We start from the raw sequence: 27,645 nt of genomic DNA, 5'->3' as shown, positions 1-27,645 counted from the left end.
TTTCTGTGTTATTTTAAGATCTTTATTATTAAGTAACTCATTGGGGGTATCAAAGTATATTATAAAATTGGGCAGAAAATTAGAGATAAATATTACATAGATATGCTGACTTTACATTCTCTTCCAAGTACAAGCATTTGAGTACAGAGGCTCATAGCACAGCAAAATGTATTTCATGGGGCATTGATGCCCCACTTCCGATATTGACAAGGCAAACGTCAGTGGTAGGAGAGTCAACAAAGCAAGGTGAAGTGAAACTAGATGCAGGTAAAACAGACTAAAAAGTTTTAAAGCATTTTTGTTTATTGTCTTGGTGGCTGTTTTCTACGTACAATATTGCAGTACTGTTATTTAGCCAAGCAACTGCTGCTGTAAAATCCAGATCTACAGTGTGCGTAATTTTTTAAATGGAGTGTACATTCCTCAAACAAGATGAAAAACGATCATTACTTGGGTCTCTATTAAGCTTCAGACGAGTTTTGCAACTTTTGACCTGAACAAATCTCTTATCCATAAAACAAGAGGAATAAAAGATTGCACATGTGCATTTAAAAAGTAACTTTATTACTCCCAGGCCCCAAAAAAAAGAGGGAAAGGAAGGAAAAGGGAAGAATGAGGGGAGGAGGGAAGGAGGGAAGAAAGGAAGAAAAAACAAAACAGAAAAGCACTCTGCATACCTATACCTATATATTTTACTTTTATTTGTAATCTTGAACTATGTAATTCAGTTCATTTACGTGTGTGTTTTAATTTAAATGGAGAGAGAGAAAAAGGAGTATTTTCCTGAAAAAGCAAAAACTGTGTGTATGTGTCTGTGTGCATGTACTTAAATAAAATTAACAAATAAAAACTGTGGCACATACTTATTGCCAGTGCAGCAACAATGTAAAAAAGAAACAAAAAGCAAATAATTCTGAATGTTCCTAAATATACCTAATATCTCGTTGATTTATAAAGTTTAAAGTGACTCTTTACTCATAGGCCAGTGGATGTGGGTTTAAAGTAATCATGAATGTTTTAGCATGAAAATAGAGTATACAAACTTATGTTCTAAAATTTAAGAAACTTCATTGTACTCAGATTATCCACTTATTGTGCATTAAAATCACTTTAATTAAATTCTATCTCACAAAATCCTTCATTTAAATTGAACAAATGGTTGTTCCAAGTTCAATAGAAGAGTCTCTTGCAATCCACAACTTGAGTCATTTGTGTCTTATACGGTAACCAAGACAGGAAGCACACATAACTGCTTATGGGCACAAATAAATATCTCCCTCTCCACCTTCCCCCAAAAAAGGTTCTATCCTTTATGTAGCAGCCAAAGTTGCAATCTTTTGGGACCAGCAAACTAGCAACAGTTTCTCTCCAAGGGTCTGAGACTGTTTATCACTGCTAACCATCCCTTCACTTCATCTGTGTGATCTTGTCCCTTGCTCATGTCCTGGAAGAAAACAGGACATAAACATAGAAATTCCCCTGTTCAGAGGACCTAGAAAAGTCATGGTTGCCTTGTTTCTGCTCTCCATTTGTTGGAATCAACCAGGGAATTTAAGAGAGAAATGCTGCTCTAAATACTGTCAACTTTTTTTCTGCCTTATCTGTTAGAGAAAATATAGCTTCTAGCATCCATTGATCACTAACTGGCAAGTGGCAGTGGAATTGGAGGCATGGACAATTTATTACAGCCACTCACGATGCTTGCTGAAACCAAGACAGTCCAAGCGGCAAACCCGGTGACCTGAACTGGTAAGCTGATTTCACAGTTATGTATCTCAACACTGAATGCATCCTTTGCATATCTTGGTTAGATATGATACTTTTTATAGGAAATCTCCATAGCATTATCAATGCTGACATATTTAAACATGTATTATTTATGCTGGTTTACTTGTCATTTTATTTTTATTTATTCCAGCCTCCTTCCTGCCTTCATTCCCCATTTTTGAATACTAAACCTCCAATTGAAGATACAAGTATATAAGATAAAAAAGATACATTTTAATCAATTAGCCTTCTTAATATCATTCTTAATACAAAGTTGGCTAACCAGAAAAATTTTAATAATTGAGAGCTACGGAATTTTTAGATTCTCTTTTACCAAGTTTAACTTACTCTACTTACCCAGTATCATCATAAAACATAGTTATAACATGTTTAAAAAAAAAAAAGCCACATTTACAATGACTTGCCTATGGTGACTGCCTGGAAGATAAAATGATCTAGTGGTCGCTTTCATAATCACAGTTTAGAACTACATTTGGGATTCTACGGAGATTCTGTTTAAAGTCAGGAGAGCTTTCTGATAAGGTGGTTCCCTATACTCATGTGTGGCAGAAGTGGTGGTTTCCTCAGGGTTTTCACAGCTGCTGACAATGGCAACTGCGCTAAATGACCTTCGTCTTGCCTTGGTGTCTGATGTGCAGGATCCTCGAACTGGTGGTGCTTTTTCTACATGGAGCTGCTGGTCTTTCCAGTCCAGTTGCTTGGCACTGCAAAAGGGGGCATAGACTTCCACACTTCCTTCAAACTGTAAGCAGTTCACTTTATAATACTTCCTCTTAACTTCCAAGACATCATTAAACCTATGACCCCAGAGAATTTCTCGGGGAACATAGGAGCTTCTAGATTGGTGAGATGTTCCAGTGGAATCACCAGTGTAGATAAATGTCACCAAAATTTCAAAGTTATCTTTGGCTACTGCTTTACGGTCGAGGGCATACAGAGGGCTCTCATGGTCAATTTCATGGACAATAGTTACCGGAGTGACCAGGATAATCTGGTCATTGACTAACTTGAGGTCTTTAAATGCCATCATCATCCTCCCTTCACTATCTTCTGTGTAGCGAAGAAGTTGGGCTCTAACTGTTCCTTCTACCACGTGGTTTGGACGAAAATCACCAACGCGCCACATGAGACAAAGCTTCCCATCCCTCATGCCTATAAGTGCAAAGTAGCTGAAACGAATGGTTTGGGCTCTCTTTCGAGCAGTTGCCATTTTGGCCAAGGCAGCTCCAATGATAAAGGTGTTTATGATGCAACTTAAGATGGACTGGAGGATCACCATGAGCACTGCAGCGGAGCATTCTTCAGTAACACAGCGATAACCGTATCCTATGGTGGTTTGGGTCTCAAGGGAGAACAAAAAGGCCCCTGTGAAAGAATGGACGTTGTCAACGCAAGGTGTGATGTCTGGATCATTTAATAGATCACCATGATGAAGGGCTATGAGCCAAAAGACAGAGCCAAATATCAACCAGGAGAGAATATAAGATAAAGAAAATATCACAAACATATGGCGCCACTTGGTGTCCACAAGGGTGGTGAAAATGTCGACCACATAGCTTCCCCATTCTCCAAATATGTGCTTGAAGTAGACATTACAGCTGCCATCTTTGTGAAGCAATCGTCTTCTTGCTCTTCTCTTCTCAGCTATAATGTGCTCTGGTGGGTAGCCTGGGTATTTTGCATCCACATTTACAATATGATAGCTGCTACCGTAATAGCTCATTCTTTCCTGTGTCCTTAGAATATCCAGGTGAGCTTTATAGTAGTAAGTATTCTAGATGTGTTGCTATTTCTTGGTTTGGGTTTTCAGTGAAAACCTAAAAAATAACAACAACAAAAACATACATTTTAGCTTTTAATTTCCATCTTTATAGCAATTGGCCAAATTTGAAGCAGTGTCATATCGTCTAAAATATCTAAGACTTCATCTGAACATTAGCGGCACAATATTGATTACTCATTTCAGTTTAGAATTCAACCAGTCATTATAGAGACAAATATGCAATTAGAGAAAATAACATTTTTAGATATGATTAAGGCTTTGGTAAACACTGTGATTATCCCAAATGATGCCTCGCCAACTTTTCTGACCTGATATATATATATCTGCTTCATTTTTATAAACCCTTCTTGCATGAGATCATTTAGAAAACAAAGTAATTGCTAATATAAAAAGGCAAAATACAATTCAGATATGTGTCTAGCAGTCATAAGCTTCCTGTTTAAGTCAGATGGTTGTTCCTTAGAAGAAGGATACAATAAAGAATTTCTACTTTCATATCATAATGTAACTGTCATACTCATTACTATAATAGGTAACTCCTCACCTTCAGCACCTCGTGCTTCCTCTGTCTTCCATGGAGGCTTTTCTTCCTTGTGTATTTCCCAGGACAAACAGAACTGACAGGGGCACTACTTCACATTAAACTCATTTTCCCCTAGCTCCACCTTTAGTCTTGAAAGAAAGAAAGAAAGAAAAAATATCTTTCTTAACCTCAGTGGAGCTAAAAACCACTCCCAGGTAAGCTTTCAGAAAGGTGTAAAATTGCTTCTGCCTTTGTCTCATACCATCCATCCTTTTTTTTTTCTTTTTTGGACACTGGCAGCTCTTCTCTTTCCCTCTGAATAGAAACCCGAAAATTTGCCAAAGTTGCTAATCTCATTTCCCTCTTAAAGGGAGCATGCTACAATTGAACCCTTCTCTCTGGCTGTTCAGTGTTTTCCTGATGCTTTCACAGACATCCTTAGGTGAAATAATGTTTGTACCTCCAAATTCAGTCTTGAAAAGATCAAGGCAGAACATGCAGCCCTTATCATTTTTAGCATCCGTGGTACAATAGGCCAATGGATTTCCCAGCTCAAATCTGAAAGTGAAATTTAAAGCTGCAACATCAAAATCATCTTGTGTTACTTCTATGCAAAAAAAATAAAAACAGAAGTATTGTAACCAATTTTAATAGGTCAGTAACTATTAGAATATGTGTTTTACACATTCTACCTGTGCTAGATGGGATAAAAGGAGCATAACGGAGGGACTTTAGGGAATCCTACCTCTCTACTACATAGAAAATGCGGTATGAATAAATACTATTCCTGACATAAAGACCCCTTGGAACCAACCAGGGAAATTCATCACTAAATACGTATTCAGCACCTTCTCTGCTTCAAAAGGACAGAAAGAGTTAATGTCTCTCCAGTGAAAAAGAATCATTTTTCTTTTCCTCCAGGGATCAGGCCCACTTTACAATAAACTCTTTGTTTAAAGCACCACTTACAAGGATGGACTCCGCTTAAAGCCAGAAACTCCTCTAAAGCATGTATGGATTTCACTCTGTCCTCTACCTGCCTATTGGCCACTTCACTCACTCATCTCCAGATCTGTTTTGAGTAGTCATATCCTCTGCTTTGTCGGCACTTCAACCAGGTTTTGGGAAAGCCAGTTGAATAATTTCAGGATGTGACCTGCGAAAATGCTTACTGGAAGGTTGAATGTAAGATATTTCCACAAATTTTGTCCGTAACAGCCACCATACCTTGGAGGTTTCTATCTGACTGATTTGTCATTGAACAATATTTTACAAATAAGAACCTGTTATAGGGGTCTCAGTGTCCACTCTCTCAACTGGTCATAGGAGTCATGGGAGTGGGATGAAGTATAATCAAAGGTCCATATAATTTCAAATTAAAAAGCAGATATGGAGATAGAATTGTTTTCTTGTTAAATGTGTCCAATCTGTTTCCTTCAAGGGAACTACACACATGATGGGACTCTAAGAGTTAGAAAGCACTGTTCATAAATCAAGAGCTACTGTGGGACTCCGCTCTTTTCTGCTGCCAAAAGAAAAAAAAAAAAAGGTTTTATTTGAAATGGTATTCAGTTGGCATCATTTTGAATTCCAGGGGTACTAGCAACTGTTATAAATAAGACTCTTTCAAAACACCTTACAAAGTGAATGAGTTTTCAATTAATACAAGTTACAAGTGAGCAAATTTGAATGTGTTGGAAATTTATTGCTGAATAATGTAACAATTTGAGAGATACAAGTTACAACTAAAAATTCGGCCCCAAACTCACCATGTTTCCTGATGTGGTTCACTATTAGTGAGCACAATTATGTGTGATCATTAATTTCAACTTACCCAAAGATAAGCATTGAGATTCTGTTTAGGTCTATACACTTTACTCATCCATTTCTTGAATCTCCAACCATATAAATAATGAATTTATTAAAAGCCAGTTTTCTTTAGGCTAAATGATAAATTGTAACCAAATGAATCATATTCAGTCTGACCCATTTCTCAGCCTACCCAATGAGCAAAGAAGTTTATGGAGGCCTTTGTGTCACACAGACTAGACAAAATATCTCTTAGTCTCTTATATAGTATGTTGTGTTAATTTGAGCACTTTTCCAACTGTTTACCATTAAATAACAGAGACTAGCACTTGTTGATTGGCTGGAATTTTATATTTAACATTTGTGTTTCTTAGGATTAAAACTCAGCCTTAAAAATGCTTCAATACCTCCATAATTTTCCTGTCACCATCAATTCTACAATGAGAAGGCATCTGCAATGTTCCTACTTCGGTAATTTTTTGCATATTGCTCCCTAGAAACTGACGGTGGCTATTTCACTGGCTTAAGCATTTATTTTTTATTGCAAATGGAAATGTTTATCAATTATCAATACAAAACTGTAGAATATGAAGTTCAAAAGAAAACGCTGAATCAGGTAAGGTCTATTCTGCCAGATACTAATGACAAACATAGTAAAAGCACAGCCATTTCTTTGCTTAGAAATGACATGGAGTTCTTTTACAGATGAGGCCAGAGAAGAGGCAATGTAGTCAGAATGGTGAAGCATTTCCTTAGAATGCCATCCGTGTTTATGAAATGCCCACAGACACTGAGGAAAGCAATGAGAGACTCCCTGATTCACTTTATCCCACGAGGAGGACTGAGCGGGGCTGCAGGGGAAGTTAGAAGGGTCGGTAACTCCAACCCTGATAACCATTTTTCTCATATCTTATTCATTGTATTAAGTTCAGATACAGAAACATTTCTTAATCTACTGTGACCAGTAGAATACTTTTAAGCTTCAGCTTTCTAAATCTTTGTATGCATTTAAGAAGAAACTTGAAATAATTTAGCACATTTCAAATAAGCTATAAACACAGCAAGGAACATTCTCAACAAAACAAATGCACATCCTGCTTATTTGTCCCTGTTTCCAATACACAAAAGCATCTCAATTGGACTCATCAATTTTGAAGCCATTCCTCTGCCATTTTGGCACCTCCTCTATGATTCGGCAACTTACCAGGTAAACTCCTCTTGTAGATTGCTCTTCTAGATAAGCTTTTCATTAGCGTATCGAGGGTCCAACACAGTGGTTAAGACACTGATGATAAAACTGCATCTTTTCTCTAGCATCTACTTAACATAATATATTAATATGAATCGTCTGCTTTGTATGCTTTGAGATGCACCACTAAAAAGGTATAATGTTTCTTCAAAAAATCCAATTCTAAATGTCTGTGGTCTTTGGGATTAACAAGTGCCTTCTTGACCATGTAAAGGACCTGAGGTAGTTAACACATGAAGTCATCAATATTCAAGTTACTTTCCTGACAGCTATTGGATGAGATAAGTTTTGGTGGAAACTTGAGAGCTGATGGAGTAGAGAATAAAAGAGATGGCCTAATTCTGTATGCAGGTCATTGCCTTTGAAGACAGGCTTACTCAGGCGGAGCTCTCAGGGAGGAAGAGGAGACAGGGGAGGATGGGACCCAGAGTAGGTGAAGAGTAGGCCAGTGAAAAAGGTGCAGTTGGATGGTACATTTGGGTGGGCTTTTGGTGCTGAGGAGCAAAGAGAGAGTTAGGACAATGCCAGGCCAAATTAGGCTATGTTGCTATTTTGCTCAAAACCTGTTTTACAACTTCTTGCCCTGGAATTACTCAGGAGCCTGAGGCCTGGAATCCTAAGACTGGCTTGAAATTCTTTCTTGTGTGAGATCCAAGAACCCTCTGTTGGGGTCTGGATCAGGACCCTTTTCCAGTAACACCCATGAAAACTCAGTTTCTTCCTCTGTAGAATATCAGAACACTTGTTTTCACTCTCAAAGGATGTTCCTCTAGCAGGACACTGGCAGAAAGCATATAGTTTCTATACATATTTCTATCTAAGCTCAGGAATTTTGAAACAAGGTCTTGCTCTGTCACCTAAGCTGGAGTACAGGCATGAGCAGAACTCACTGCATCCTCAATCTCCTTGGCTCAAGCCATCTTCCTGCCTCAGCCTTACAACTAAGTAGCTTAGACTGTGTATGTGTGCCACCATGCCTGGATAATTTTCTATTTATTTTTAGAGACAGGGTTCCACTGCATTGCCTAGGCTGGTCTTGAACTCCTGAGCTCAAGCAATCCTCTGGCCTCAGTCTCCTAGAGTGCTGGGATTACAGATGTGAGCCACTATGTCCAGCCAAATTTCCTTTCTTTTTTACAAACATCCCTACATGGGAGATCCCCTGCTCCTTGTTGTCAACACAAATACCTGAAAACCACACATGCACACACACACACACACACACACACACACACAAATCTATCCCACTCAACTTAAACATTTTATTACTATTTATACCTTTACTATGTATTACTTTAGGAACAAGACTAAAGGAGACAGGAATGACAAGCTTGGCAAAGTCAGCAGGTTAAAGAAATCACAAGGTGATTATCATGCTTATTCTTTGTCTTAAATTGTGTGTACATGTTTTACTAAGATGGTTCTGCAGTTTTCTCTTATTCTTATCTTGAAAATCAGGCCCATCCCTGTCTTGGTTGGATGTTAGCCCAAATTGCTTAGATTTTTACCTTGATGTGGATCTGGGTTGGCAAAGAAGTCAGGTAACATGAGATCCGAGGTCCCTTTAAAAGACCACTGTTCAGTCTCTTTTCATTGTATAAGGAAAGCAATTCCCCCAACAGTCTCTAAATTCCCCATGGGAGTATTTGCTACCATTATTTTCATTCTTGTTTTCTTTTCTTTTTTTTTTTTAATTTTTTACATTTTTTTTTTTAAGGTGAGGTTTCACCCTGATGGCCAGGCTGTTCTTGAACTCCTGATCTCAGGTGATCCACCCACCTCGGCCTCCCAAAATGCTATGATTACAGGCGTGAGCCCCCATGCCCAGCCTCTTGTTTTCTTTTAATTCATTTAAAAAACAAACAACAACAACAAAAAAACTGAGTTCCTTTGGGAGGCTGAGGTGGGTGGATCATGAGGTCAAGAGATCGAGACCATCCTGGTCAACATGGTGAAACCCCATCTCTACTAAAAATACAAAAATTAGCTGGGCATGGTGGCATGCACCTGTAGTCCCAACTACTCAGCAGGCTGAGGCAGGAGAATTGCTTGAACCCAGGAGGCGGAGGTTGTAGTGAGCAGAGATCACGCCACTGCACTCCAGCCTGGAGATAGAGTGAGACTCGTCTCAAAAAACAAAACAAAAACCAGTTCCTACTATGACATTCCCACCTCCTCTTAGGCACTGGAAAACAGAATTGCAGTATGTTGGAGTTTACATTAACAAACATGAAAACAATACAAAGAAACAATCTCTGATAGTAAATAACTACCATGGAGGACACAAAACAAAGCACTACTATGGAGAAGGGCCTGGGGCAAGAAGGGAGGTTACTATTGAGTTTGGCCCAAGGCTTGACATTCAAGTTCAGAGTGAGCTCTTCATTCCTACCCTTAGGTTAAAATGCTCCTAACTCAGACCTTGCTCCCTATCTTATTTTGTTTGTTTGAGATATAGTCACAATCTTGTTGTTAAGGCTTTCACTATTTATAGGCGTAATTTGGCTTTAGGCTCCCTCTTTCTAAGCAAATCTTAAGTCCTGGTTCTCATAAGAAGTTATCATTACAGGAAGGCATCTGCATTTTATCATTGAATGCAGGCTTTCGGATCTCTCACCTGGCTTCACCTGGTTTACAGAACAGCCTTTCAACTTATTTATTGCCTCTCTCATCCATAGTGATCATTTCTAAACCTGAAATGTAAGAATCTCTCCTGTTACATTGGGTACAGTCCAAGCTCCTGAATGTGGTCTCACAGCAGAATAGCCAAAGGGCAGGAATATGAAGATCAAAGACTTGGATTCTCATTATTTCTTTGCCACATCTTAGCTGCATGGAATCCGCACCTGTAGGCCTCATTGTATTTATTTAAATCATGGGGACAATAGTTGATTTATCTCAAAATGTTTTTGTGAGGAATAAACGACATAAAATGAAAGCACGTAATAGCTAGTACCTGGGAAGCGCTCTTTTATTTATAGTCATCCTTATCCCTTAACTTCAATAAATCTCTCTCCTCTGATAGCTTTTCATACAAGGCCTTATCTAGTCTGGGAGAGCTGCATGTCCACGCTATAATCTGAAAGAGGAAGAGGAATTAGCTCAATAAGAAGAGGAAGCAAAACTGTTGCCTAGGCAGAGAAAACAATATTTACAGACTCAGTGACTCAAAGGTGCATAAAGCATACTTTCCAAAGACCTGAATGTGGGCAGGAGTTGAGATGGGGGTGACTTGAGGCTAGAAAGAGAGACAGAGCCAGAGCGTAAGATATCCCATAGGCAAAGCTTTGGGTCTGTCTCCCAAGAACGGTAAAAGCTATTGAAGTATCTGAACAAAGGGCATCGCATGACAACTTTTGCATTTAAAAAAGATTGTACTGGCTGTCCAATGGAAGATTGATTGGGGGAATTGGGAGATAAACCAGAAAACTATTTCAGGAATGAGGTAAGAGATGATCATGGCTAGGATTAGTGTGAGGCCAGGGAAGGTGTCAGAAGCCACCTCTCACTACAGTGCTTTCTCACCTTTCATGTGCAGCAGGGCCACATGACCTAGGAGTGGCCAATCGGAACTTCACAAACTAGACTGAATCTTGAGGAAATGATACAGAGGTGCTGACTCCTATTATTTAAGGGAATGGCAGGCAGTCAAGAGGCTAGTGGTGAGGCGGTGCACATCTAAGTGCTGAAAGACATGCATCACAGCTCCCTAAAAGGTCATCTTTGAGAAAAGATTTTTAGTGTGCCTTGCCTCTTGTTTCTTCTCAAATCAAATTCTCTCCTCCTATATCTAATATTATAAGAAGCTACCTGTTATCTTTTCAATAATATTTCCTGCTGCTGGTATTAACCAGGGATAACTTTTGTTGCTTGAACAACAATGAAAACATAAAAATAGGTTAAAATTTAGTTACATGTACCTTTTCAAAAAGTATCCTATGTACAAGTATATGGTCCCATCACTCTCCTTTAAGTCATCATGCCAACTACCAGCAAACCCTTTAGTTCATCTCTAGGTAGATATTAAATGTATTTAGCTCTCACTGTTGTCAAAACCACTATGTCTTCAGTGGGCGACAGCAACAGCTTCTGAAGAGATCTATTTTTGTCCTTGCACATCAATCTATTTTTTTCTTTCTCTCTTTTTTTTTTTTTTTTGAGACAGAGTCTTGCTCTGTCACCCAGGTTGGAGTGCAGTGGAGTGATCTTAGCTCACTGCAATCTCTGCCTAATGGATTCAAGGAATTCTCATGCCTCAGCATCCTGAGTAGCTGGAACTACAGTCACGTGCCACCCCACTTAGCTAGTGTTTTGTTTGTTTGTTTGTTTGTTTGTTTGTTTGTTTGGTGGAGAAATGTCTAAGCCATATAGTGTTCACTAGAGGTTTCACCATGTTGTCCAAGCTGGTCTGGACCTCGTGGCCACAAGTGATCTGCCAGCCTCAGCTTCACAAAGTGCTAGAATTATAGGTGTGAGCCACTGCCCCCAGCCCTCCTTTAGAACAAAGTCAAAACATGTCACTCTTTGCTTAAAACTCTCCAGTGTCTTCCCATTGCAATTAGAGTAATTTGCATAATTTGTATGGTAAGCAGATTGATACATCAACCCTCTGGCCCACTCTAAAGCCTTTCTTACGCTCTTCTCACCATTCTGTGACAGGTAGAGATCTTCACTGGGTCTTCCTTTTTCACTAACAATCAATGGGGTCAGAAAACTATAGCCTGAGGGCCGAATCTGAGTATTGAGTTGTTTCTGTAAATGAAGTTTTATTGGAATACAGCCAGACCATTGTTTAAGGCTACATATTGTTTAAGCCAGACCATTGTTTAAGGCTACATAGTGTTTCTGAAAATGTTCAGGAAGTGCCACTCCAAAATATGCCACTTTGGTAGCTGATTATCTTAAATCTGGGGTTTCTATGGGACAACAGATGCAGGTAGAGTCTTTCTCTGGGATCCCCTTATCTGCCTAGGGACAGGTCCTTCAAAAAGAACTTCTCAATTGTCATTGACACCCCCTTTCCTCTCCCAGTTTTCTCAACCAGAGAGTAACTCAGATCCCAGAAGAGGTAACTGGAAGTTCATACCACTGTTGGACAAACTTTGTCACAGACTGTCACCTCTTCTTCTATGGACCCATTCATCTTTTCCCCAAGTCATTTATACTTCCTAAATTGTCCACATCCCCATTCTCTTCTCTCTCTTATAAAAAGAGGGTAAAATAAGCTTTTAAGTCTAACTGGTTTATTGAGTATTCACTTTTCTTTTCTACAGAAGAAACTGCACTTGATAAATGCATATACACTTTCTCCTGCTAATCTATGATATAGTTTGGATATTTATCCCTGCCCAAACCTCATGTTGAATTGTAATCCCTAATGCTAAAGGTAGCGATGCTGGGGGCAGTGGGGAGGGGGTGATCTGGGTCATGCAGACAGATCCCTCATGGCTTGGTGCTGTCTTCATGACAGTGAATGACTTCTTGCAAGGTCTGGTCACATAAAAGTGTGTGGCATCTCCCGGCCCCCCAGCAACTTCTCTCTCTCTCTTGCTTGCTTCTGCTTTCACCATGTGAAATGCTTGCTCTCCTTTCACCTTCCTCCACTAATGTAAACTTTCTGAGGCCTTCCTAGAAGCAGATACAGTTAGATACTATCCTAACTGTCCAGTCTGCATAACCGTGAGCCAATTAAACTTCTCTTCTTTATAAATTACCCAGTCTCAGGCATAGTGTTAAATGGTTGTGACCAAAATGCCAATAATGATATGGAAAATGAAGTCCAGGCTGACAAGGTCTCAGGTGGAAATGAGGAACTTATTGGGAACTGGAACAAAGGTCACTCATGCATATTGTGCCTTAGCAAAGAACTTGGCTGTGTTGTGCCTCTGCCCTAGGGATCTGTAGAAGTGTGAACTTCATAGGATAATTTAGGTATCTGGTAGAAGAAATTTCTAAGCAGCAGATTGTTCAAGATGTAGCATGGCTGCTTCTCACTGCCTATGTTCACATGCAAGAGCAAAGAAATGACTTAAATTTGGAACTTAAATTTAAAAGGGAAACTGTAAAATTTTGGAGAATTTGCAGCTTGGCCACATGGCAGAAGACAAAAGGCTTTTTGGGGAGACAAATGCAAGCAGGCTGTGGAGCAACCACTTGCTAGAGATATTTGTATAGCTAAATGGGAGCCAAGTGCTAGTATCTAATACAATGGGGAAAAGGCTTCAAAGGAATTTTAGAACTCTTCTAGGAAGTCCCTCCCATCACAGGCCTGAAGGATTAGGAGAAAATAATGGTTTTGTGGGCTGGGTCTAGGGCCCTGCTGCTTTGTGCAGCCTTGGGACACTGCTCCCTGCATCCAAGTCACTCCAGCTCTACCCTTGGCTCAAAGGCTCCAAGATACAACTTGAGTTGCTGCTTCAGAGAGTGCAAGCCATAATTCTTGGTGGCTCCTGTGTGGTGTTAAACCTTCAGGTCCATGGAATACAAGAGTTATGAGGCTTGGTAGCCTCTCACTTGATTAAAAGGATGTATGGGAAAGCTTGGGTGTCCAGGCAGAAGCCTACTGCAGGGGTGGAGCCTCCGCAGAGAACCTCTATTAGGGAAGTGCAGAGGGGAAACATGGATTGGAGCCCTCACACACATTTCCCACTGGAGCACTGACTAGTGGAGATGTGAGAAAGGGTCACCATCCTCCAGACATCAGAAAAGTAGATCCATCAGCAACTTGTACTTTGTGCATGGAAAAGCTACATGCATTCAACAACCTGGGAGAGCAGTCTCAGGGATGAAACCCTGAAAAGCCACAGATGTGGAGCTACCAAGACCTTGTGAACCTACCCCTTGCACCAGTGTGCTTTGGATGTGGGCCGTGGAGTCAAAGGAGATTATTTTAAAGCATTAAGATTGTATGACTACCCTGCTATGTTTTAAACCTGTGTGGGGCCTATAGCTCCTTTATTTTGTCTAATTTCTTCCTTTTGGAATGGGAATGTTATCCAATGCCTGTTTGTACAATGTCCCTATTGTTTCTTGGAAATAACTAACTTGTTTTCGATTTTACAGGCTCATAGGTGGAAGGGATTTGCCTTTTCTTAGATAATACTTTGGATTTTTGAGTTAACGCTAGAATAAGTTAAGACTTTTGGAAATTTGGTGGAAGAAATGGATTGTATTTTGCAATGGGAGAAGGAAATAAGATTTGGGGTGGGCCAGGGCACAATAATATAGTTTGGGTATTTCTTCCCCCACCCAAATCTTATGTTGAAATGTAATCCCCATTGCTGGAGGAGGGGACCTGGTGGGAGGTGTTTTGATCATGGCAATGAATCTCTATGGTGTGGTGCTGTCTTCACGATAGTGAGTTCTCATGAGATCTGATCATTTAAAAGTGATGGTATCTCCCCCCTCCACTCTATCTGTCACTTTCTCCTGCTTTCACCATGTAATACGTATGCTCCCTCTTCAATTTCCACCATTTGGTAAGCTTCTTGAGGCCTCCCCAGAAGCAGATGCTGGCATTATGCTTCCTGTACAACCTGTAGAACTGTGAGCCAATTAAACCTTCTTTCTTTAAAAGAGGTTTACATTACCTAGGTTTTAAATTACCAAGTCTCAGATATTTACAGCAATGCAAAAATGGACTGATAAAATCTGCCTCTTGTCAGATTATTTTATAGACTCAAATTCTGAACAATTATAAGTTCTACTCAAATACTGAACTTGAGTGTAGAGGGAAAGTCTTCTCTCTCCTATATCACACAAACTTGCAAAGTTGAGTAGCTGTATCAGAGGCCATGCAGTCCACAAAGCCTAAAATATTTACCACTTTAAATATTATCCTATTTTATTTGAGTCTTTACAGAAGAGTTTGCCATACAGTGCTCTAACACCCAAGGATGTTTCTGATTACCTTTTTTGTTGATTAGATTGTTCTGTGAAATAAATTGCAAGCTCCATGAGGGCTATGCTTGTCTTATTTACCACCATAGCCCTAACGGCTAAAGCAATATGTGGCATGTAGGCACTTACTAACTATATTTTGAAGAAATTAATGAATAAATAATTGAATAATATAAAGATGATATTTATCCTCAAGGAAATTTCACCCCTCATAAGAGAGTGCTTCTGAAACTATAAAAACATCAGTGCTGACAGTTCTTGAAACACCAACTCTCAATTTTTTCCATTTACCTACTTTTCCCTGTTGCAGATACCAGTTTATAAATGGAAAACACCAAAGTTATACTATTTGATTTTATTTATCAGCTTCCTCAGAACTGATGGTAGATCTCAGTATGAAATTTTATATTATTATTATTTTTTCAACTTTTACTTTAGATTCAGTGGTACATGTAGAGGTTTGTTATTCAGGCATATTGCGTGATGCTGAGGTTTGGGATATGAATAATCCTTTCATCTAGGTACCAAATATAGTGCCAACAGTTAGTTTTCCAAAACTTGAACCCTTCCTCCTCCCATCTAGTAGTCCTCTGTGTCTGTTGTTGCCATGTTTATGTTCATGAGTATCCAATGTTCAGTTCCCACTTAAGTGAGAACATGCAGTATTTGGTTTTCTGTTTCTGTGTTAATTCACTTAAGAAAATGGCCTCCATCTGCATAAATGTTGCTGCAAAGGACATGATTTCATTCTTTTTTATGGCTGGGTACTATTCCATAGTGTAACTTTACCACACTTTCTTTATCCAGTCCACCAGTGATGGGCACCTAGGTCGATTCTATGTCTTTGCTATTGTGAATGGTGCCTTTATCAATACATGGGAGCAGGTAACTTTTGGTGAATGATTTGTTTTCTTTTGAATATAGACCCAGTAATAGCATTGCTGGGTTAAATAGTAGTTCCATTTTAAGTTATTTGAGACATCTCCAAACTGCTTTCCATAGTGCCTGGACTAATTTTCATTCCCACCAACAGTGTTTAAACATTCCCTTTTCTCTGCAGCCTCATCAACAGCTGTTGTTTTAAAATGTATTAATAATGGCTGTTCTGATTGGTGTGAGATGGTGTCTCATTTGTGGTTTAGATTTGCATTTCTCTGATGCTTAGTGACAGCGAGCATTTCTTCATGTTTGGTTGACTGCTTGTACGTCTTCTTTTGAAAAGTGTTCATGTAAAAGTGCTTAATTAAATTTGTTAAGTCTATAATTGAATTACTAGAAAAGTGACTCCTTCAATATTAATGTGTGTTATTATGTTGTCACTTTAAAGATATATTCAATTGTATACATTCAATTTGAACTATTTCTGGAGGTAAGCTAGCTATGTGTGACAGTAGTCTGTGAATCTGGTATACCCTTCAATGCAGCAACTCCATTCTTAGCAATTTTTTCTGAAGAATTATTATAGATGAATACAAAGACATGGCTACATTGGAGGGCTATTTGTAGTGACAAAATCTGAATGTGAATTAGCTATTTTATAAATGAACGTTTGGTTTCACAGGTAATGGTATAATCATATGATTACTCTATAGCCATTTAAAGTAATGGAATAGAAGAATGACAGGAAAATATGTGGGCTTTTTAAATGAAAATAAAAACAGGCTATAAAAATTTTGTACAATATATTTTTAAGTTTAAATATATTTAAAAATGGAGAAAAACGGAATGATATACAAAAATGTTAATTTATGTGATTTTTTCTTCTATTTGCATATTTATATTTTCTAAAATTTAACAGTAAACATGCATGATGGAAAGAAAAACAGGTATTTTCAGTTAATACTTTGAAGAATATTAATTCTGAGGCTTTGTAAAGGGGAAACAAATCAATAGCTATCTAAAAGCATTTATTAGGCTTTTTAAAAGGCAACTATAAATAGCCCAGAGAGGCAGACAGCGGTACAGACATTTAAAGTCAGACGTTGATGCTGTAATTTTTGCTGGAACAATTTACAGACACAAATATAGTGACATTTAATTCATCTAAGTGAAACCAGATCTCATTTAAAACAAGGAGGTGGGGGGAAGAGGGAATCAGATCACATTTGGCCACTGGAGACCAATTAGAGAAATCATGAAAACAGTGGGTAGCAAATCAGGGATAAAGCAGAGTTAGCAGTCAATGGACGTCAAACACATTTCCCCTTTCCGGTGCCTCCTTTTGTCTCTTTCCCATTCCAAACCATATTAAACTCTCAATACCTTTATTTCTTGGCTTATATAACAATGTCTGTGTTAAAAATCTTTCTTTTATCTTAATTTTTTTATAACTTTGGAAATAAAATGTTAAAAATTTTGCTATTTTGTCACTTTCCTACTTTAAGTTCTCTATTGCTAGATGTACAAAACTCAAGTAAATGGCCCTTTAAATGAATGAGTCCTGAGGATGGCAATTACATATTCACTGATGCAGGTTTGCCTAAATAACTGGCCCTAGCTAGATATTCATAAACTCAAGCTACATATTCATAACCTCCAACGCCTCCTGTAGATATCCCTACAAGCAGTATAGTATAGTGGTGTTTCTTAATGCAGCCAATTATTTGCTTTCAAATTTTAGGAGCATCTCACACTTATAGATTCTCGAATTTCACCCCAACCCTGATTGGTTGGTCCTCAATTGATTCTTATGCATTTTCAAGATTGAGACCTAAAGTTTCAAAGATTGAGGGCTAGATTCTGATACACCAAAATTTGAGTTTAAATACCTGCTTTCTTGCTAGTAAGACTGTGTACTTTTGCACCAACTAATCAACCTCTTTGAGCCTCTGTTTGCCCACCGGAAAATGCAGATCAGTGGATTGCTAGAAGGATAAAAAGAAGCAGTGCTTCCAAACCTCCTTTTATACTAGGTGGTATTATTTAGTTTTTAATCACAGTGTGTGTAGCTACGACTACAATCTTAGCTAAATCAAATAACGAATGAAAAGTGGAATTATCTGATGGAGATTAGCATCATCATTCAAGTGTAGATCCAAACAGGGAGAGAGAGAGTTAACTGTCATTTTCCGCCCCCCACCATTAATTATTAGATTGGCTATTTCCCAGACTTGTTTAAGAATTCTGTTTTAGTATCTAATTGCCTTGACCTTCATTACCTTCAGGGAGACATGACAGAACTTCCCAGAAGAACTACAAGTGTTGCTAAGAATATAAGTCATTTTGTACTAGTTACCCGCTTTGTGTTTTCAACAGAATGACAACACTTTTCATGGTGTTTCTAAATGCCAGGTTACCTATGACTAAGCTTTAATAGCTCCCATAGAGTTTTGCAAGGGAGTTGCTTTGATTGAACCTGTCCGTTCATTTCAGAACAAATGTAATTTATTGAAAGCATATATGTCATGACTTTTGACCTTCTCAAAATTTGGTATTTATGGTATGCCAACAGAAATCCAACTCCTATCTCTCTGTTGCTATTTTCCCATTTGTGAGAACTGCCTGCAAACTGTCCTCTTTGGCAATTTACAGAGAGTCTATTTAATAGTCTATTCAATCTTTTGGGAATCATTGAACTCACAGATGTAATTTACTCGTAGACCAGAAACTCCCTGGATAGTGTCTACAACTTCTTTGACCTTTAAGTGATTGAGTTTCTGTTTTAAGCTGTTGAAATGAAAATTCAGGACATCTTTATTGGAGAGGAAAATAAAGTAAGTGGTATTGGCTGATGGCTCCATTCCCATTTTCCTTGTGGATATAGATAAATTAAGAGAGCCTTAAAATATAAGACAAAAGATCTTCCTAGGAAGATCCAAATGGATAGCTTCTTGAGATAATACTGTAAGCTATATGTTGCTTGTCACATGAGATTAACTTTCTATTAGTGTGTGCCTTCTCAAGGGTTCTTAGCAGAGAAGCATTATCACTTACTACAGATAATAGAAGATTTAGAGAGCTGACAGAGTTAGTGTATTTGATAGAATCTTGAATTTCCATTTTTTTATACTTTCTCTTCCAATCATACTTTTTATTTCCATGATGGTGCTATAGAAGAAGAATAAATCATCCTGTCCTGATTTGGAAGGTTTGAATCTCGTTATCTATGAATGCCTATACAAACAGCAGCAACCCAAGTTAATAATATTTTCCTTAAAAGGAGAAGTTATACTGATCCTAGCATTTCTCAGCCTGGAATATTCCTGTTGATGGGCAACAAATAACTGAGTTTGGGAAAGATGGGGGAGCACTTTTCCCTTAAACCACTATGGTAAAATGTTTCAACCTTCAGTGGAAGAGTCTCTATACCATTTAGCCAAATACAACAGTGACAGTAATAGGAAAAAATTATGAACACACCTTTGTGTATTTTTAAATTCAATCAACATTCAACTAGATCTGAGGTGCTGTGAAGACTATGGTTAAGAATTATTAGGAATATTACTTCCCTTGAGAAGTTCAGTCTTGCCAAGCAAACCACAGCAATATTGTCAACACAGCTCTTTAAGAATGTGGACTTCTATGGTGGAATAATATCAAAGTGAGAAAGACGATGCTAGATCCAAAAGAAAGGTGACTAGGGTTAAGACTTTTCCAAGCATTTCGGGAACAAAAGTGCTTTACTACCATTCTGCTCATGTAATTAATTCTTGATTTTCTAGGCAAACGAAGTTGGCGCCATAGATAAGCCATAAAAGAAATTAGTGAGAAATCAATTTGCATTTGACTTGAAATATATTATATGCTTTGAGAAGAGTGCCCCATTAAAACTGGTTTTTGCTCCTTTGACAGCAAGCTATCAGATGGGAAAGATGTAATCAAGGAGAACATTCTGGGTTGTTGAACAAAAGGAAGTTTAGGAATTTTAATTTTAATTCCTTGGGCTAATGCATCCATCAGATAATCTGCCTATGAAAATTGGAGTGGTGCTTGGCTTGAACAGATAGGTTTCCTATATCCAAACCAAAATTATTTCTTAGCCAAGAATGTATATAGTATAGCTACATGGAGAAATGTTACTAATATGTATTAAAAATTCAATAATTTTAGATACTGGTTTTATTAAAAAGATTATTTATAACAATCTTAACTGTAGACCACATGGTCTCATTTTATTTGAGGTTGATTAGAGAAGGAGACACAGATGAGGTGAATATTTTCTCTGGCAACAAAATTACCTTTTGCTTCAACTTAATCAAAATGCCCTTTTATACCCAGAAATGATAGATAATATTTGTGAAAAGTCATTCAACTGATAGATTTGGGAGTACTGCAGAACTTTGAAACACAACTGGAAGGATTATACTATAAATTCTGTTTTTTCATCCATAGAGTTCAAGATGAGAGAAAGAAATACTGGCCCTCAGCACTTTAGCTGAGAATTATAAACATCATTGGGATTTGAACTCCCAAATCTCATGTAATTTCCCCTAGAAACATAAGACTGGATGCCCTCATTAAAAAAAGAAAGAAACCAGTCCTCAAAGACAGATCATCAACAACCTGTGAATGTGTCCATGCCAGCTCCCTTACCAAGAAACATTTACGAGAGAAGACATAAAAGGCTGAGGGAATAATTGTCCTATTAGTTTTTCATATTTGGCTAAATGTCACTAAAATCTTGTGAAAATCAAAAGAAGTGCAAGGACCTGTCCATCAACCCCTAGCCCTCCAGGACTTGTCCTTGGTTCTTGGGTTCTTGGTCCCAGGGCACTTGGAAATGGCAACGCACCGTCTGCTCTGTGCCATCAAGCAAAGCAGGTCTCTACTTCCTCTCCTGAGCAGGACCACCCTGATTTCTATTCTTCTCCTTTGAATCAAACAATGTTCTTTGTAAGAAAGCAACACACTGGGATTGTTGACTGTATTAGTTTTCACACTGCTGATAAGGACATATCTGAGATAGGGTAATTTATTTTAAAAAAGAAACAAAAAAAAAAAAAAAGAAGAAGAAGTTCCACATAGCTGTGGAGGACTCACAATCACAGTGGAAGGTGAAAGGCACTTCTTACTTGGCAGCAGTAACACAGCCAAGCAAAAGGGGTTTCCCCTTATAAGACCATCAGACCTATGAGAATTATTCACTACCAGGAGAACAGTATAGGGAAACTGCCCCATGATGTAATTATCTCCCATCAGGTGGGAATTGGGAAACTGCCCCATGATGTAATTACCTCCCACACACATGGGAATTGTGGGAGCTACAGCTGAAGATGAGATTTGGGTGGGGACACAGTCAAATCATATCAGTGACCTGGCCTATCTGTGGGCATGTGTACCCTGTTCCTTTCCCCAAAGAGATTTTACTGCCAGTTTAATAGAAGAACACCAATCAAAATCTCATCTATCTAAGCAGTAATGGCCAGCAAGTCTAATAGTACAACCAAGTATTCAGTGTGGTACAACTTTGAAGGTCCAGCCCGCAGATAATCTATGATGCTAATCAAGGTTTTTCCGTGTGCTTCTGCTTTTAGTGACACCTTCCCTCAGCCCGGTTCCACCTCCTCTTCTTGGGGCTCAGTGCTATACCACTCTCCCATAATCCTAATAGCTGTCTAGAAAAGCAGGTTGTACTATATCTTTTGTGTTTTGCAAATTAACAAGTAGTTTACTAAATTAGGTTGGAAGGCAAAAACAACTAGCATTGCAACCCAGGTCTCTATAACTAGTGGAGTGGCGCATAATGGTTAATGTAATCCTCATGCCCTCAGATGTGCATATCTTTTGTATATACAGCTTGAACCATGTTTTCTAGGATTCCCTGCAACTCCAGACACCAGGGTTGTAGTGAACTGTTTTAGCATCTGAGGCGATTTTAAAATTTTCCTGAGATACATCTACTCACTCTCCTTATAATATCAGCCCTTGATATACACACTGGGGACACAAGTACCAGTAGCAAGTGACTGTAGCAGACCTCCACCAGATCAAACCATTAAGAATCTAAAACATCAGCAAGGAAAAAGGTCAAAGGAAGCTCAGATCTTGGGGTGACGGGGCAGGGTGGTGCTCTCAGTGAGAGCTAATTGAGTGATGCCTTTTCATGCAGAAGAATGTTTCCAGCTGTGGGATTATGTGGCCAGTGGGTAGACTGGAGGGAAAGCTTGTTGTCTTCAGACACCCTTTGGAATAAAGCCAAAGTGTTTTAACACAAAAGGAAAAACAATCCAGTGTGGGTGATGTCACAGGGCATCCTGAGGAAAGCAGCAAGCATAAAGCTTCCTACTGCATGGATCCAAAGTACACAGAATTATCCTGGCATTAATTCCTCCTGCATCCAGAAGCTGGACTCTTATGGAAGAACTAACTCTCATCACAAAGACTCAATGATAGAAATGTGTGTGTGTGTGTGTGTGTGTGTGTGTGAAATGTGTAGGTGTGTAAGTCTGGTTCCTGATCTGAGAGTTAGAGATCAACATTCCATTCTTCTTCTCACAGAGTCTAGGTTGTCTGTGAAATCACTGTGAAGAACCAAAGACTGTTTGCACTGGATAAACAGAAAATCATCCTGTCCGTCTCAGGGACACTCTCACACTGTGACCAAAAATCTGCCTTCTAATATAATTATGGTGATTATTAGATATGGGAAGGACGGGGGTAGAGAAGAGTGACCCAAAACAAAAAGCACTTCATGTCACTTGCAACCTTGCATTAATGAACTGAAGACACATTCACACCACAGCAGGTGACAATGGAGAGTCTGTTTATCATGTCAAATTAGAGATCAAAGAATTCCTGAGACTGGGAAGGGTAAAAGCACATTTTCTTCTTAATGTCCAGAGAAACTTTACAAGATTAAAGTATGTATCGTCATCACAGTCGAGAACTGTTTAAATAGAAGCAGTGCCTTCCCCTTTGAAGAGGGTATGTCTCCAAACATTGTAGGTGCAGACAGCCAGGTTTCTGCTGATGGAATACAGCTCTCACAGCTCCATGCTAGCAGATATGGGGATGGGGAGCTGAAGAGGATCATCCCAGTGGCTGGGAGCACTTATTTAGGAAAAAGATAGTGAATCTTCAACTAAGTATTATTAGATCCAACACATGTGGATTAAAAGGCAATGTAATGGCCAGACTTCTAAGGTGGAAAGCCAAGAGTTTAGGATTGCCCACTGGAGTGTGGCATTTTCTGTTCTCGGGACAGATCCAGCTATCATTGTGAAAGGACGGAAATTAAGTTGAGCTGCTGGAACAGGGAGTAAAGAGTGACAGGCCTTTAGTTAATGAGCTTAACAGACACCCATTGAAAGAACAGGGGAAGAGAAAGAGGGGGAAACCCAGTGTTGGGGAAGTTAGGAAAAGGGATAATAGGCAGTATGTAGATATTTGGGTAGGTAAGAAGTCTACATCAAATAGGTATGGCAAAAAAAGTAACTGGGCTCCAGATATGGAGCTGGGGTTTAGGACTTCCAAACAGAGAGATGATAATCAGATAACAATTTTCAGCCAGAGAGAAACACTTCTTAAGTGCCAGACATTTTATGTTCATGAAATGTGTTTAATTCTCTGAGTTATCCTTAGAACAAGGGATCAATATTATCCCCATTTTAAAGATAAATAAGTTTGAGATATTTATTCAGGGTCACAGGATAATAAATTTTGGGTGGGAAAAACATGAGAAATTTATGTCATTTTGTTGCTAAAGTTTAAAGCCTTAATAATAAAAAGAATAGTTGGACATGGAATCAGAGTGATGGTGGCTATTTGGACCTGAACTCAGGAAAAAATAGAAAACCCAGTCACTAAGACTGGAGCACAGGTTCAGAGCAGAACTCACTGCAATAAATGCTTGCTGAGTCCCCTGAGATGACTTTTAGAGCTACTTACTTAGGTGTTCTGGGAATGACCCATCCCAGAATCTAGAGCAGAGGGGACTACATGTGGAATCAAATGACCTCAGCTCTAGGGACTGGAGAAATTCACAAGCAGGGAAATTTAGGCAACTGATTATACTAAACAGTCATCAATATCAAGCTCAGAGAGCTAGCAAAAATGGGCAAGGAGAAAGGGAGAAAGGAAGGTGAATGGTGTTAAAAATATATCTTTCCCAGAAAATCAAGGCAAAGATTCAACAAAAATAGTTTTCTAGCCACACAGAATTCCCAGTGGAAGTAGTGAATGCTGGTTTATTGGGAGATATTTCACATCTGAAATGTGATGTTTGATTCCTGCTATCTCTTTTAACAGAGATCACCATAATGGTGAAGGAGTAGAACAAGACCCTCCCTCAAAAGTGACAATGGTAAAAGAAGCCACTGGGACACAGCCACTTTAAAGCAGATACTTTAATATGGCCATTTATAAAGATCAAAATGCAAAATGACTGAGTTTTCCTTATTAAACTGTGTACACATAAAAGAATGTCCCTAGCCCTAGCATTCATCTTGACCCTCATTACCCGTTATGTCAGCCCATCCCTACATATCTTCCCTGACCTCAGCTGCCTGACTGATCTGCAGAGATTGGGCTCACCAGATGGGCAAGGCCCAGGGTGGAATGTGGATGTCTGAAATCAGGAAAAAGAAAACACAGAAAAGAAACTATTAAAGATTACATATACCCACATATTCAAAACTTTTATTGAACTCCAACTATATTCCCTGTACTGTGATCTAGATGTGCTGAGATAATCAAAACATGACCCTGGCTCTAATAAATTCACACCCTTGAATGTGGTAACGAATACTCTTTGTTCATGCAGTAGAGACAGGGGCTCTGCTCTATGATGCTACAAAGGACGGGGCTAGAATCTGCTTATGGATTTTACAGGGATGTAGATTTATTGTCCATATCATGAAGAATGTTTTTATTGTTAGTATCTTACAATAGAAATGATCTACTGAAGATTGAAGTATTTACTCTGAACTTGGATAATCAACTTGAAGAATTTATAGAAGAGTTTCCTGAATTAGCTAGGAGACTGAACTAGAAAACTCGGGAGTTCTCTTTTAACATTAATATCTAAAGGTTTTATGTTATTCTATTTTTTTATTAACTGGTAAACAGCACTCCAATTTTATGAGATGAACAGTGGTGAAAGTCTTTCCAAGAGGATTGGAAATAAACAGTGTCAGACTTCATCTTCTCAATAAAGTCAAAACACTTGAGTCTTTTAATTAAAAAATAATAATAATTTGAGCCATATGTGTCATGCCAATAGGGCAGATCATCCTGATCCATGTTTTGATATTATCCGTGCCTTTGCTCATTGCATTGACTTCTTAATTTTAGCTAATCTGTTTTCATTTTCATTTTGTAGTTCTGCGTATGGCTCAAAGACAACAAAACACTCAGAATGGATCAAGAATTTTCTGAGCAACAATTAGAAAAAAATACAACTCAGCAGAATGGCTACAAGGAAACTCTCCAAGGATAGATGTTTCTGTCTCTTATTCTTGTGTTTCCGGGTGCCCCTGAATCTCATTGTGATGTTGGGTGTGTTGCATCTTGAAGGTGACCCAAGCTCAGGCATTGATGATATAGGTTCTTATCATGACTTGTGATTCTAGATGTATTACTAAGTGATGCCAACAAAAGAGTGCCTTTGCTTTCATTACTTAGATTTGATTTTTAGACAGTCTAATTTCTATTTGAATCTCATCTCCAACATTTACCTACATGAACTCAGAGCAGTTACTTTACCTCTGTGATCTCCATCTTTTTCAAAGGGACAATTATAACAATCAAATCAAATAGAATTGTAAAATACTAGGTACTCATAAATGTCAGTAGTTTTTGCCTGAAGCTTAAGCTTTCAAATAAAATAGGAACTTTGACCTTGGCTGACTTGAGGCAGCTCCTGTGACAATGGTAGAAGCCAATAGGACAAAGCCATTTTAAAGCAGATGTCCTAATGTGGCCTCTTATAAAGATTAAAATGAAAAATGACTGGTTTGTCTTTATTAAATTATGCCCACGCAAAACAATGTCTCTGGCCCTAACTTTCTTCTTGATCCCCATGACTCCTTATGCCAGCCCAACCCAATATACCGTCCCTCACCTCAGCTGCATGGTTGACCTGCAGAGATTGGGCTCACCAGACAGGCAATGTCCAGGGTGAAATATGGATGTCTGAGAGCTGAAGATTAAATATTGCAGGTCAGAAAACCATGACAGAAGCAGGTCAGGGCTGGAATGAATTGTCAGAAGCACCATTTATATTACAACTGTATTCCACCTTCCTCATCACAAAATTGCAGTTGGCTTGTATTTTCTTAACTTGAGAGCAAAACATGTTTTTTTTGGAGTTGCGCCACTGGTATATTACTGGGAGCTTAGCTATTAACCCCCTATCACTCTCTATATCAGTTTCCCTCCTTTCTAAAATAGAGCTAACTATAATTGTCTCCATTTACTTTGTGCTCCTTGTGTGCCAGGTACCATATCAAGAAAATTAAATAATAGCTAAGATATAGATACTATTAAAGGCTTTAGAAAAGGAGACAGAGAGAAGCTTAGCAATTTGCGGTAAGGTCATACTGTTAACATGTAGCCAATTTGGTCTCTACCTTGCAGACTGTAGACTGTCAGAACCTCTAAGGATATTACCCCCACTTTATCTGAATTCTCAGGATTATTTCAAGATTTGTGGGAAATTTTTTAAAAGGCAGGGGAGGTACTTTTAAAAGAAAAGCTTAAAGCATTTCATAAATAAGTCATTTATGACTAAAACCATGGCCATGCATCGATACTGTCTTAGAATTATCACAAAGACTAGCTGCCTTCCTTCAACTTGTACCACTTCTGCTAGTGAAATGGAAACCTGAAGGCATGGAATACAGGAGGTGTTATCTACTCCATAGCAACAGTCCAGATTACAAATTGAAAGAAAGCAACAAGTAGAGGAAAACATTAAAAGTTCAAAAGCCCAGTGCTTTTATACTTAGTCAGATTTCAGTGCTTGAGGGGCTTAGGATTTATTAAAGCTACATTTTAGCACTTTTTTTTCTAAAGAGTCTTTACACCAATTCTGTCTACATTTTTAGTTGTGAAGGTGTGATTAATTCCAAATTGATGACAACGTATGTTATTACACAGTTTCAAATTCCTGATGCTACTTTGCTGTCACTTTGGAACAGTGGAAAAGTGACAAAGACATACAAAAAAGATGGTTTTATGAATAACTATTTTCCACAGGAAATGAAAGATTCACCTCTTCGACGTTGTTCCACTTTAGTAAGTTATGTCAGCTGGCTAAGTCATCATCCTTTTAGTCTCTCTCTGTCTCTGAATGTTACTTCCCTTAATGGATCTGCAAATGGCACTGACATTTTTAATAAGTTTGGCTCAGCATTCCCCAGAGATTATATGAGAGAAAGAAAACTTATTCTCTGATATAGACCATGATGCTTCCATAAAGCATCTACTTTTGACTACTGAGCCAAAAAAGCATCATAAAGGTGCTGATTAGCAGGGATACATGCAAAAACAATGAGCTTAAGAGAGCAGACAAGCAATTAGTTCAGGTTTGGAACACTTTTAATCCACTACACGATCTTACCTTAGTGAAAGACGATGAAGCTCAGATCTAAACCCCATGCCCTTTTCATCTTGTAAGAGCACTGCAGCTGGGCACTTCAGGGCTCTTTTCTCTTT

At 38.6% G+C, this 27,645-nt stretch overlaps 1 protein-coding gene across 3 annotated transcripts; it reads right to left on the bottom strand.

Moving 5' to 3' along the window:
- KCNJ16 (potassium inwardly rectifying channel subfamily J member 16) lies at nt 1-27,645 on the bottom strand. 3 transcript variants are annotated; one of them, XM_017972769.4, is made up of 4 exons: nt 27,551-27,645; nt 4,555-4,652; nt 4,116-4,243; nt 1-3,605 (listed from the first exon to the last, which is right to left on the bottom strand). In XM_017972769.4, the coding sequence occupies exon 4, from the start codon at nt 3,509-3,511 to the stop codon at nt 2,255-2,257; it is 1,257 nt and encodes a 418-aa protein (XP_017828258.1). In that variant the 5' UTR covers nt 3,512-3,605; nt 4,116-4,243; nt 4,555-4,652; nt 27,551-27,645; the 3' UTR covers nt 1-2,254. The 3 variants fall into 3 exon arrangements, with proteins under 3 accessions (XP_017828258.1, XP_035157539.1, XP_008995909.1); XM_035301648.3 differs by lacking the exon at nt 4,555-4,652; XM_008997661.5 differs by lacking the exons at nt 4,116-4,243; nt 4,555-4,652.

The sequence above is a fragment of the Callithrix jacchus genome, chromosome 5 (genome assembly GCF_049354715.1).
Source record: "Callithrix jacchus isolate 240 chromosome 5, calJac240_pri, whole genome shotgun sequence".
In the NCBI taxonomy this organism is placed as follows: domain Eukaryota; kingdom Metazoa; phylum Chordata; class Mammalia; order Primates; family Cebidae; genus Callithrix; species Callithrix jacchus.
The sequence above is the reverse complement of the archived record's forward strand: the minus strand, read 5'-3'. Positions and strand labels throughout refer to the sequence as shown.

Coding starts and splice junctions, on each gene's coding strand:
- KCNJ16 (XM_017972769.4), bottom strand. CDS start 3,511: ATGAGCTATTACGGTAGCAGCTATCATATTGTAAATGTGGATGCAAAA.